Source organism: Oncorhynchus keta, chromosome 16 (genome assembly GCF_023373465.1).
Source record: "Oncorhynchus keta strain PuntledgeMale-10-30-2019 chromosome 16, Oket_V2, whole genome shotgun sequence".
NCBI classification, from domain to species: domain Eukaryota; kingdom Metazoa; phylum Chordata; class Actinopteri; order Salmoniformes; family Salmonidae; genus Oncorhynchus; species Oncorhynchus keta.
Genome location: NC_068436.1, coordinates 4,299,028 through 4,312,175, shown reverse-complemented (window position 1 = coordinate 4,312,175; position 13,148 = coordinate 4,299,028). Strand labels below are relative to the sequence as shown.

Genomic DNA, 13,148 nt, shown 5'->3' with positions numbered 1-13,148 from the left:
TCAATATCCCTGTAACATTTTTACTAACCTGGTTATCTGTTCGTTTTTTTAGGAGTTATCGATGCATAATCAATGTCAACTTGCACTCTTTCAAATGAATCTATGAAGACAGATAAAGGAAAGTAAATATAGGACTAAGGTGAGGTGCGACTAACTGGCAGAAGCATGCGACTACCTGACAGACATACAAACCCTCACCCCCCTGGACAGGTTCTGTAAACACTCAGGACTCATTTGTTACTAAGAGTACTGATCTCTGTGGTTGCAGACTTTTTGTCACTAGTGTCTCTGTACTTGGCATCAGATAAGCCAAGCTATTCGTGTGTGTGTGTGTGTGTGTGTGTGTGTGTGTGTGTGTGTGTGTGTGTGTGTGTGTGTGTGTGTGTGTGTGTGTGTGTGTGTGTGTGAGAGAGAGAGAGTGACTGGGTAATGACTCTGCCTGGAAGATAAGCCACTTTATTTGACCTGCATCCTGTGTTCAAGCAAACATTTCCTACCTTTTCCAAAACACTACCATTGGTTGTAAAATCTAATCATGTTTTGCCTTTGGGGACATAAAACATAAATACCTGCATTGTGAGTGTCCATTTCTACTCTTCTTTTGATAGATCGGAACATCACAGCTTTATTCAAAGAACTTTACAGAATGATGTATAGAAGAGGTGTCTGTACAGTAAGTTCTATACAACACATTTCCATCAGGACCACACCATGCTCACAGAAAGAGACATGCTACTCTGATCTGATAGAGGCAACAAGCGTAATACTCCCCCACAGTATTGAACAGATGTAGCAGCTGCACTTTTTAGAGCATTTTCTTTTTAACTGCATTTGTCTTGACACGTGAATTACCATTCATGTAACCTTCACTGTAATCTACATAATACCCCTTCAGTAACCTTCATTGTAATCTACATAATATTCTGGCCTGATACCCTGGCCTGATACCCTGTCCTAACACCTGGTCTTCAGGCAGTTTTTCTTTCTATCTAATGCATTATATTTCATAGGCTGTTTGAAAATATGATGCAATAGATAAACTGCAGGTGATGGATTTATCAATCTGGGTTTCCCAAACTCGGTCCTGGGCCCCCTCCCCCTGGGTGCAAGTTTTGAGTTTTTTTTGTGTCATGCTCGGGGAAAAAAACAAACCTACCCCCAGAGGGGGCCCCAGGACTGAGCTTGGGAAACCCTGATCTAGAGATACACCAGAATCACCTGTTCAAGTGTCAAAACACCTTGATATCCTATTCAATGTAAACACATCAATCGTTATGAATGCTAAAACCTTTATATATTATTACACATTTTGGGATTGACCTTTCTTTACAAAAGTTAATTATACTGTATGTCAAGTCATGCTACAATGCTACTTTTATTGTATTGCAACACACACCAGGTTAACTTATGAAGTGAATGGGAGAGTCAGGTACCGGTAAAGTTATATGCATATATTATATTTATGATACATTCAGCACTGTATGTCTGATTGTGGACAGGGCAAATTAATCATTTAAACGTTAAAGCAGTTGATGAGCTCTTTGCCAAGACAAATTTCAGCCCCCTACACAGTTTGTTTACCCCCCACTCATACCAAGTACAATCTTCTAGCTTTCACCTGGCTGAGTTAGCCAATGCAACACACCTACACAGATCTCTGGTTACCCCACACAGACCCTCAGCCCTCCCACAATCTGTCTGCTCCTCCCAAACATTACCATAACGCTGTTTATATAATAGCCTCAGATATGAGGTTTACATCTAATTGTTGTATAAGATGAATGAGTGAGTATGATACTGTTTATACAATTTTACAATGTGATTTTGGACTGTTTAATGAAGGAAAACCCAAAAAGGGAATTGGATTTGAATTAAATCAGAGGGCCGCCCCTGAGCCCAGTTAGGGTCAGACATCCTGGGACAGCACTGTTCTGCCATTCCGAATAAAACCAAACTTTGAGAAATGATCAGGAGACCATGTTTCTCTCAATCACGGGAGTACAAAGGTTGCAGACCATTGCTGAATCTTTTAACCATACCACGTCGTTAAACTCTTAGACTATCGATACCGACAGAATAAGAACAAGTCTTTGATATTAATTACTAGTCTGCTTCTAGGAATTCGTTATCATTGAACGCGAAGAACGACAACCGCCGAAACATCCATTCTATAACAAATGTCACTTTGAACTATCCCCTCTAACCAAGACACAGAGAGAGAGGGAGAGAGACGGACAATTCTACAAAAGAAAGACTTTTCACCAGTGACCAAGACGACGCACTGAGCGTAAATATATATATATTGATTGCAATTGTTCCTGAATGAGTGAGCGTTCATGTGTAAAGGATTAGCATTTTAATTGTTATAATTATCACTCTGTAGTGACTTCTTGGTCGAACCCCCATTTCCCCTTTGTCTAACAAGCCGCCATGCCGGTTCAGCCCACCAGGGCACATTCTCCTATCATTTCATGTAACCACATTTACCAAGTTGATTTGTTTGTTTATGCATTTCTGTGAATTACTTAGTTAGTAATAAATAAATGATTTAAGACAATTGATGTATGGATCTCATAGTGAAGACTGGGTTTGTGCAGATAACCAACAATTTACGACGTTTGGAATGAGACTAACGTGAGGTAAAGTAAATAATTAATTAATTCGAAGACTAATTGATCAGATAAAATATCTGAAAAGTTATTTTAGGATATGGTGATCAAGCCTACCACTGTAGTGTCATCTGCAAACTTGATGATTGAGTTGGAGGCGTGCATGGCCACACAGTCATGTGTGAACAGGGAGTACAGGAGAGGGCTGAGAACACACCCTTGTGGGGCCCCAGTGTTGAGGATCAGCGGGGTGGAGATGTTGTTTCCTAACCTCACCACCAAATTCTGAGCTGTAATTGATGAACAGCATTCTTACATAGGTATTCCTCTTGTCCAAATGGGTTAGGGCAGTGTGCAGTGTGATTGCGTCGTCTGTGAACCTATTGAGGCAGTAAGCAAATTGGAGTGGGTCTAGTGTGTCAGGTTGGGTATATGTGATATGATCCTTGACTGGCCTCTCAAAGCGCTTCATGATGACGGAAGTGAGTGCTACAAAGCGATAGTCATTTAGCTCAGATCCCTTAGCTTTCTTGGGAACAGGAACAATGGTGGCCCTCTTAAAGCATGTGGGAACAGTAGACTGGGATAGGGATTGATTGAATCTGTCCGTAAACACACCAGCCAGCTGGTCTGCATATGCTCTGAGGATGCAGCTAGGGATGTCGTCTGGGCCGGCAGCCTCGCGAGTGTTAACACTTTTAAATGTTTTACTCACATTGGCCTTGGACAAGGATATCCCGTAGGTTTGGGTAGCGGACCATGTCAGTGGCACTGTATTGTCCTCAAAGCGAGCAAAGTTGTTTATTTTTTCTGGGAGCAAGACATCGGTGTCCGCGACAGAGATAGTTTTCTTTTTGTAATCCGTGATTGACTGTAGACCCTGCCACATACGTCTCGTGTCTGAGCCGTTGAATTGTGACTCTACTTTGTCTCTATACTGACACTTAGCTTGTTTGATTGCCTTGCGGAGGGAATAGCTATACTGTTTGTATACTGTCATGTTTCCGGTCGCCTTGCCATGATTAAAAGCAGTGGTTATAGGCTTTCAGTTTTGCATGAATGCTGCCATCAATCTACTGTTTCTGGCAACACAATGTGATTTTGTGAATTTTTTTCCTCATTTCGTCTGTCATAGTTGAAGTGTACTTATGATGAAAATTACAGGCCTCTCATCTTTTTAAGTGGCAGAACTTGCACAATTGGTGGCTGACTAAATACTTTTTTTGCCCCACTGTATACCCAATAGTTCTTCCCAGCTGTATGTAATGAGACTTCAGATTTCCTGGGGTAACGGTGTAAGAAATAATACATTTAAAAAAAATACTGCATAGTTTCCTAAGAACGCGAGGCGACCATCTCTGCTGGCGCCATAGTCCAAAGTTCACTATCACTGTTGTTGATAACACACATTACCAAAATAATTCACACTTGTCTTCCTATTTCCACATAATCTGTCACGGTTCACCGCACCAATAGGGCATAACCATCTCCTTATTGCTACTGCTCATATCCTTCTAATCATGTTATCTTTTTGCGTTTCTAACCATGGATGAGGCTCTCCTCCAGACTCTTTATCCATCCACTGGCACTATGCTGCCTCACAGCCACTGCAGCTGAGACTTTCACCCTCTCCAACTCCCGGAAGGACTTTGGAGGTATAGACTGCTCGGGTTTATCTTCCAGGACTCACCCTATTCTTATAGTACTCACAGGAACCAACCAATTCGAAAGTTACCCCCTAGGACTTACCCTCTGCAGGTACCAGCCTGCTCGGGCTTACCTTCCGGGACTTACCCTATACTTTATAGTAGTCACATTAACTAACCCACTCTGGATGTACCCCCTAGGACTTACCCTCTGCAGGTACCAGCCTGCTCGGGCTTACCTTCCGGGACTTACCCTATACTTTATAGTAGTCACATTAACTAACCCACTCTGGATGTACCCCCTAGGACTTACCCTATACAGGTACCAACCTGTTTGGGATTACCTTCCGGGACCATATACCTCATCGCTGAATAAGCTCAGGCTTTATAGGTCCATATCCTATAATTGGTTCAGACTCTATAATTGGTTCAGATCTCCCCAAGATGTCAGAATTAGTGATAACAGGTGTCAGAACTGTGCCTACCTTGTCTCTGGTGCCGGCTCCTGTTTCACTGATCCAAAATCTCTAGTTCAACTGCAAATCGTGGTGAACCCTGCTCTCAGCCCCAACTGTTAGGTTCTAAATATTAGAGCAAGAACTCGACTGAGACTAGGAAAGCTTAAACCAAGTTTATTCATCCCAAAGGAACGAACAGCTGAACCGACAAAAACACATTTCCAATCGCGGTGGTAAATGTACCCCAATTTGGGGTGGAATCTCCAAACACTACAATCTCTGTTGCCAGGCAGGAAATTAAGTGGCGCAGGCAATAAACTGGTCCTTCTCCCTTAACGTGACCTGTCCTCGACCCCCTTCATCACTAATCCACGGCTCTCTCCCCTTATCAGTGCTGCCACATGTGATCATTTCCCCTGCAATCAGCACATTCCAAGCTCAATTGCACCCACCATATACATTCCTCCTACAGATAAGCATTAACTTCTGGTGTAGACCCTCTAGACAATAGCACTCAATATTTCAATAGGATACCTGATAATTAACCCTATTCCAAGTTTAGAAGTTAGAACCCAGTATCCATCAGACTCTACAGTATGTGCATTAATGATGTTTAACATGATTTTGGAATCACTACCTCATCTCTGTACCCCACACATCTGTAAGGTCCCTCAGTCGAGCAGTGAATTTCAAACACCACAAAGTCCAGGGAGGTTTTCTAACAACTCACAAAGAAGGCCACATATTGGTAGATGGGTAAAAACAACATTGAATGTATCACTATGAGCATGGTGAAGTTATTCATTACACTTTGGATGGTGTATCAATACACCCAGTCACTACAAAGATACAGACGTCCGTCCTGACTCAGTTGCCAGAGAGGAAGGAAACCCCTCAGGGATTTCACCATAGGGTGAAAGATGACTTTAAACAGTTACAGAATTTAAAGGATCAACAACATTGTAGTTAATCCACAATACTAACCTAAATGACAAAGGAAGGCCAGTACAGAATAAAAATATTCCAAAACATGAATCCTGTTCGCAATAAGGCACTAAAGTAAAATTGCAAAAAATGTGGCAAAGAAATTAACTTTATGACCTGAATGCAAAGCGTTGTGTTTGGGGCAAATCCAACACAATAAATCACTAAATACCACTCTTCATATTTTCAAGCATGGTGGTGGCTACATCATGTTATGGGTATGCTTGTCATCGGCAAGGTTTTAGAAGTTTGTTTTTGGAATAAACAGAATAGAACTAATATATATATAATATATGCCATTTAGCAGACGCTTTTATCCAAAGCGACTTACAGTCATGTGTGCATACATTCTACGTATGGGTGGTCCCGGGAATCGAACCCACTACCCTGGCGTTACAAGCGCCATGCTCTACCAACTGAGCTACAGAAGGACCACTAAGCAGTAAGAACTAAGCAAAACCAAAATCCTAGAGGACAACCTTGTTCAGTCTGATTTCCAACAGAATGGGAGACAAATTCACCTTTCAACAGGAAAATAACCTAAAACAAAAGGCCAAATATACACTGGAGTTGCTTACCAAGACAACATTGAATGTTCCTGAGTGGCCTAGCTACAGTTTTGACTTAAATTGGATACGAAATATAGCAGGACTTGAAAAAGTCTGTCTGCCAATGATCAACAACTAACTTGAAGGAGCTTGATGAATAATAATAATGTGCAAATATTGTACAATCCAGGTCTGCAAAGCTCTTAGAGACTTACCCAGAAAGACACAGCTGTAATTGCTGCCAAATATGATTCTACAAAGTATTGACTCAGAGGTGTGAATATGTCAATAAGATATTTCTGTATTTAATTTTCAATAAATGTGTAAACATTTCTAAAAACATATTTTCACTTTGTCATTATGGGGTATTATGTGTAGATAATAGATAGATAAATAGATAAATATATTTAAATCCTTTTGTAAATAGATAAATATATTTAAATCCTTTTGTAATTTCGGCTGTAATACAACAAAATGTAGAATAAGTCAATGGATATGAATAGTTTCTGAAGGTACTGAGTGTATGAAACATTAGGAATAGCTACCTAATATTGAGTTGCACCCGCCCTCAGAACAGCCTTAATTCGCCAGGGCATGGACTCTACAAGGTGTCGAAAGCGTTCCACAGGGATGCTGGCCCATGTCGACTCCAATGCTTCCCACAATTGTGTCAAGTTGGCTGTATGTCCTTTGCGTGGTGGACCATTCTTGAGTGATGAGTGTGAAAAACCGAGCAACATTGCAGTTCTTGACACACTCAAAGCAGTGCACCTGGCACCTACTGCTATACCCTGTTCAAAGGCACTTAAAATCTTTAGTCTTACCCATTCACTCTCTGAATAGCACACATACACAATCCATGTCTCAATAGTCTCAAGGCTTAAAAATCCTTCTTTAACCTGTCTCCTCCCCTTCATCTACACTGATTGAAGTGGATTTAACAGGTGACCATGACATCAATAAGGGATTTACCTGTTCAGTGTATGTCATGGAAAGAACAGGTTTTCCTAATGTTTTGTACACACAGTGTATATACCTCACATAATAGAACATATAAGGTACCATACCATACAAGATTGTGCAAACAGTTCACTGTGAAATTCTACATTTTCTCCACTAGAAGGTGGTCTTTAACAACCTATAGTACACTGGTTCATCACTACACAACAAATGTAATAACCGCTCCCCATCTCAAGAGGAATGGGTATTATAGTCCAATGAGCTGATGGCAATAATGAATTATATGATTTCTCACACATACGTCTTCTCCAAGTCCTCCATCTTCACAGGGTGTTGTGATGTTGACTGTGATGATGTGATTACTGATAGGGTTGGCAGCTACACCACTGCTGGTGATGAGATCAGGGGCCTGTTGCACAAAAGTAGAATTAAGACATCCGGGATAAATGACTAAGCTGAGCTCAATGAAGCCAAAACATGTGCGTCCAGGCTTAATTGGTTGCACAAAGACCAAGCCAGGATGAGCAGACACGGATTCATTAAGCCGGGTGAAACCAATCCTGGATAGGTGCGCGCTCACGGCTCACTCAAATAGACCCCGCCACAGATCACAGATTAACTGATTTACCATGGCAACTAGAGCCGCGTACTTTTCCCGTCGGAAGCACAAATCCTCATGGAGGCATACGAGGAGGTAAAATATATAATTAAGAAGAAAGGCAACACCGCCACAGTGATAAAGCAAAGAGAAAAAGCGTGGCAAAGTATTGCAGACCGCCTGAATGCGTAAGTAGTGCACAATTACACACTCACCGCTCCGCTGAAACATCACAATTACAATTCAAATATTTAATTCACATCTCCAAAAACGCAGTTGTACTGTAATTATGAAACGGTTAAATTTTTAATTGAAATGCACTGCAGATATGAGTGAAATTGTGTAAAGTAAGTCCATCACACTGTATAAAGCTATGATAAATTATTATTAAAGCCTTACATTATTATTTAACGTTACTACGCTCAGTACGGTTTAATCTTAGCCGTTGTACTCTGCTTCTTATGTTGTCCACCGTTTTTTTGTGTTTCTCCTGCTTTCATTAATGTAAAGCTGCTTTGACAGAATGAAACAATTGCGAAAAGTGCTATATAAATAAAATTTAATTGAATAAATAGATGAGCTATAATAATAATCACTTTAATTTATATAGCGCCTTTCAAAGGACCCAAGGTCGGTTGCTCACTGCACTGCAAAAATGTCTTTCTTACTTAGTATTTTTGTCTTGTTTTCAGTAAAAAAAAATATCTAAAAAACATCTTGAATATTTTCTTGAGCAAAATTACCTAGGAAAATAAGCAAAAAAAATCTGCCAGTGATGTGCATTGATTGGTGTAATATTCCTCATCTTATGATTTCAGATGGTCTGCAATGCTGACTGTGTGATCAGCAATGTTGTGGCAAAATGGCCTGGCTCAGTCCATGACTCCAGAATCTTTCGGGCCTCTGAAATCTATCAGTGCCTATCACAAGGTAAGCCACACAACCCCTATTTATAACCATCATGGCTGTGTCAAGAATATCACTGTGTTTATGAGGTAGTAATGATGAGATTTTGTGTTGACAGGTGAATTCTCTGGTGTGTTGCTGGGAGACAGGGGGTATGGCTGCCAGCCTTTTCTCCTGACACCTTTCACAGACCCCCAGGAAGCACAGCAGGCCTACAACCATGCCCATGCCAGGACCAGGGCCAGAGTTGAAATGACCTTTGGCCTCCTGAAGGCACGCTTTCACTGCCTTCACAAATTAAGGGTCAGCCCTGTTAGGGCATGTGATATTACTGTGGCTTGTGCTGTCCTCCACAATGTGGCCTGCCTGAGGAAGGAGAGGGCCCCCAGAGTGCCACCAGCCATGGACTGGGACAATCCGGCAATCTTCCCTGATGATGACAGTGGTCGGCTGCTGAGGGACCAATATGTGTTGAATTATTTTAGTTAGTATGTGTGCTTTCAATTTTGGTTAAATATGTCCTGCGGTGGCAGAGGAATTTGGGTTTTTTTGGGTTCGTTTTTTTACGAATTTGGCCTCTTATGATGTTTGTGCGGTATACTGTGTGTAATACAAGGCTGCAGGGAGGCTACTGCATCCATTCATTTGTCTGTTCAGTTGATGTGTATGGATTTGTCCTGCATTTATTTTAGTGTGCAGACATGCAGGGTGTGTTATATACAGACCTTTGAATGTGTATGTATCATTTTGTATAATATGCTTGGATTCTGTGCTTTCCATCTTGTAGAGTCACTGTGACTTCAGTTTCGAAAGGAGCTGATGGTTTACCTGCTTTGTTTTGTCCTTATTCAATAAAGGAACATAATGTTACACATTGTGTTTTTATATTCATATGGAATGTGTATTTGTTTATATGACAGAGTACTAGGGCCACACTGAAGAAAAAGGATAAAGTCATAAATTTATGAGGCTGGTTCTTTCTGCAGAAAAGCTACATATTGTTTTTACAGTTTTGATACTTATGACAATGTGATACTTAATATTCTGGCACATCAGCATGTCTTTGTTTATGAAACCATACTGAAGTACAATTTCACGAAATGCCCCGCATCTGTCATTTTAACAACTGTCCTCCTTTAAAACAACTGGTTACAATATTATGACTTGTCTTTTTTTTCCCTCTGTGGCCCTAATATTCTATCATTTTATATATAGTCTATGGGAAACTGTAAATTATCTAATGATAGCAACATCTAAAAATCATTTTTTATCCAAAATCATTGAAATTAATGATCACAAACGTTTAAATAATGACAGTGGGTCTAGTTATATGTGATAACAATGTATAGTGAGCAGTGAAATAACTATTGGTTTCCATTTGTGGTGACTGCTGACTGACATTAGGGATGAGATTAAATAGATCCTGGAATTTAGCCTGGTCTGGAGCAGGCTAGCTCCACAGAATAAATCTCCATGGTAATTTATACCATAACATATCCTCCTGCCCCCTATCCATCTTTAGTGCAACCGGATTACGGATCAATTGAGCCAGGATCACCAAGATATCCTGGCTTAATCCCTTATCCTAGTTTTGTGCAACAGGCCCCAGGGGTGTAATCATTAGTCCAAACAGCTGCAACTAAAATGAGAGTTTCTATTGGTTAAATACAGGTGGGTCCCTCCCCTTGCCATTTGCTTCTGTTTAAGAGACTTGCAACAGAATTGGCTAAATTAATAAACCCCCAGAGGACTGCTGGTCCGGTTGAGTCTATTCTCGCCTCTCCTCTGTACAACGACAAGATCACATCTTTCCGGTTCTTCACAGTGCGCACCACTGAACAGCTCGAGATTAATAGCAATGAACCATTTGTTCAGATGGAGAAGGCTTGCCAGACTGACGTTCATGCTGCTATATTTTCTCATTGAAGGTATGTTTCTTTTGTTCTTACTGATTTGCTGCACGAACTAAAAGTGTAAGTGGGAGATGATGGAACAGTAGCCTAAACATTATATTTTTGAAATGTTCAATGTATTAATTAGTAACTTTGGAAAGAAAAAACATTTAGGTCTATCTTTGTATGTTTGTTGTGTATCCTGGTAAGAGAGACTAGCAGCCATAGTGCGTTGAGCACAGACCGAATGGAAATTTCCCTAATCCCCCTTATTAAATATGGTCAAATTTGTAAATGCTAAATCATTTAAACTGTGCCACATTTAAACAGTGGCATTTAGCCTATCGCTAAGACTCATTCCAAAATAACATTCCTCTCTCTATCCTCCTGTATCCTGTCTGAGCATTAGGCAAACATTTAAAGTAAGGGATAGATACAGACAGAGACTAGTTTCTAAAAACAGAGCTCTTTCATGGGAAGAAAGAGTTGTAGGATATAAACGTTTGTGATCTATACACCAACTACAGAGTATGCCAATAATTTGATTCATAGAATCATTTAGATGAGAGATTAATAATCTTTTAGAAACAACAGGCTGACAACCTTTTATAGTTCTCTGAGACTGTAGCTTGTCATTTGAAACTAATTTGCAATCTATTCAAATGTTGGCCAACTGACAGAGCTCACAGTGCCTGCCGATTGATGTCTGAAAAGACTAAAGACTATGGATGGGATAGTAAAACATGCAACTTTATGGTGTTGTGACTTGGGAATTCCCTCAACAATGATGAATCATTGAAGGACAATGGGCATGGCTTTAACCCCAAAATGAAGAAATCAGAAGTCAGACGAAGAAGAGAGAAACTGTGTTTCCAACGACGCAGTTTATTAAACAAAAACCACTGGGAAACATGGCAATAATAACATGGGTAAAAAATAACCCTACGAACGCCAGAACAAAAGTGCACAAACACTTACGAAAGACGATCACCGACAAAGACATGAGGGGAAACAGAGGGTTAAATACACAACATGTAATTGATGGGATTGAAACCAGGTGTGATACAAAACCAATGGAAAATGAAAAAAGGATCAGTGATGGCTCGACGGTCGGTGACTTCGAACGCCGCCCAAACAGGGAGAGGGACCAACTTCGGTGGAAGTCGTGACATTATTTCATGGATATCATTATCTAAAGGTCCTTAGGTAAAAATAATATTCAGACTCAGTGGTATTTAAGCTACATTCAAGTGGGACATTAAACAGGAAATGTTTGGTTTCCTGTGATTATGTGGTCAGAGGCTGTCTGACACATGGAAGAGCGAAAGGCAGGTCATTGGAACAGGCGATGTACTTTTTTTTTTTTAAAGGTCATGGTCTGATCACTGGTCAGCCCACCACAAATGTGATGTTCCTCTGGTCATAGTGTGGGACAAAAAAGCTGTGTTTTTTTAGGGTGTAAGTGTCTCGCATGAATGTCTTAACTGAGAATGAAGACGTTAAAGAGCCACACTATATGACCAAAAGTATGTGGTTAGCTGCTCGTCAAACATCTCATTCCAAAATCATGGGCATTAATATGGAGTTGGTCCTCCCTTTGCTGCTATAACAGCCTACCCTCCTCTGGGAAGGCTTTCCATTACATTGCTGCTGGGACTTACTCCCAGCATTAGTGAGGTCGGGCACTGATGTTGGGCGATTAGGCCTGGCTCGCAGTCGGCGCTTCTATTCATCCTAAAGGTGTTTGATGGGGTTGAGGTCAGGGCTCTGTGCAGGCTCTGTGCTTCCACACCTATCTCGACAAACCATTTCTGTATGGGCCTCACTTTGTGCACGGGGGCATTGTCATGCTGAAACAGGAAAGTCCTTCCCCAAACTCTTGCCACAAAGTTAGAAGTACAGAATCATCTAGAAAGTCATTGTATGCTGTAGTTTAAGATTTCTCTTCACTGGAACTAAGGGGTCAAGCTCTAACCATGAAAAACATCCCCAAACCATTATTCCTCCTCCACCAAACTTTACAGTTGACACTATGCATTCAGGAATGTAGCATTCTCCTGGCATCTGCCAAACTCAGAATCATCCGTGGAGCTGACAGATTGTGAAGCGTGATTCATCACTCCAGAGAACTCGTTTCCACTGCTCCAATGAGTCCAATGATGGCAAAATGTACATTAATCCAGCCTACGCTTCGCATTGCACATGGTGATCTTAGGCTTTTGTGTGGCTGCTCGGCCATGGAAACCCATTCCATGAAGCTCCCAATGAACAGTTATTGTGTTGGCGTTGCATCCAGAGGCAGGAACTCGGAAGTGAGTGTTGCAACCGAGGACAGACAATATTTACATGCTATAGGCCTAGTATAGGCTAACATAAAGTAGCTGGTCTGACACATCATTGCCAATGAAAGGAAGTTTGGCCAGCTAGCAAGCATTTTAGCCAGGCAGCCTAGAACAACAACCTGAAAGTGTGTAGCCTACTGTATGACCTACTGTATGATTGTTTCCAACATGAAAGTGGAGGATGTCATTGGTGTTTATCTACAAG

At 41.0% G+C, this 13,148-nt stretch overlaps 2 protein-coding genes across 6 annotated transcripts in view; both read left to right on the top strand.

Moving 5' to 3' along the window:
- The first annotated feature begins 7,239 nt into the window (after positions 1-7,239).
- Positions 7,240-9,579, top strand: LOC127907915 (putative nuclease HARBI1). The gene is made up of 3 exons (XM_052464452.1): positions 7,240-7,991; positions 8,622-8,733; positions 8,828-9,579. Exons 2-3 carry the CDS (start codon positions 8,622-8,624, stop codon positions 9,196-9,198), a joined length of 483 nt encoding a protein of 160 aa, XP_052320412.1. The 5' UTR covers positions 7,240-7,991; the 3' UTR covers positions 9,199-9,579.
- A 744-nt stretch (positions 9,580-10,323) lies between these two features.
- The window catches only part of LOC118395372 (NLR family CARD domain-containing protein 3-like), a 29,925-nt gene continuing 27,100 nt past the window's right edge, over positions 10,324-13,148 (top strand). For 3 of the 5 annotated variants that reach the window (XM_052464427.1, XM_052464423.1, XM_052464425.1), the window contains exon 1: positions 10,325-10,637. The gene's annotated coding sequence lies outside the window, so the exon portion shown is untranslated. Of the gene's footprint in view, positions 10,638-13,148 lie in introns of all 5 variants that reach the window. The other 2 variants (XM_052464428.1, XM_035789123.2) reach the window with 2 other exon arrangements.

Coding starts and splice junctions, on each gene's coding strand:
- LOC127907915 (XM_052464452.1), top strand. CDS start 8,622: ATGGTCTGCAATGCTGACTGTGTGATCAGCAATGTTGTGGCAAAATGG. Junction 8,734..8,827: donor CTATCAGTGCCTATCACAAG/GTAAGCCACACA, acceptor TTGTGTTGACAG/GTGAATTCTCTGGTGTGTTG.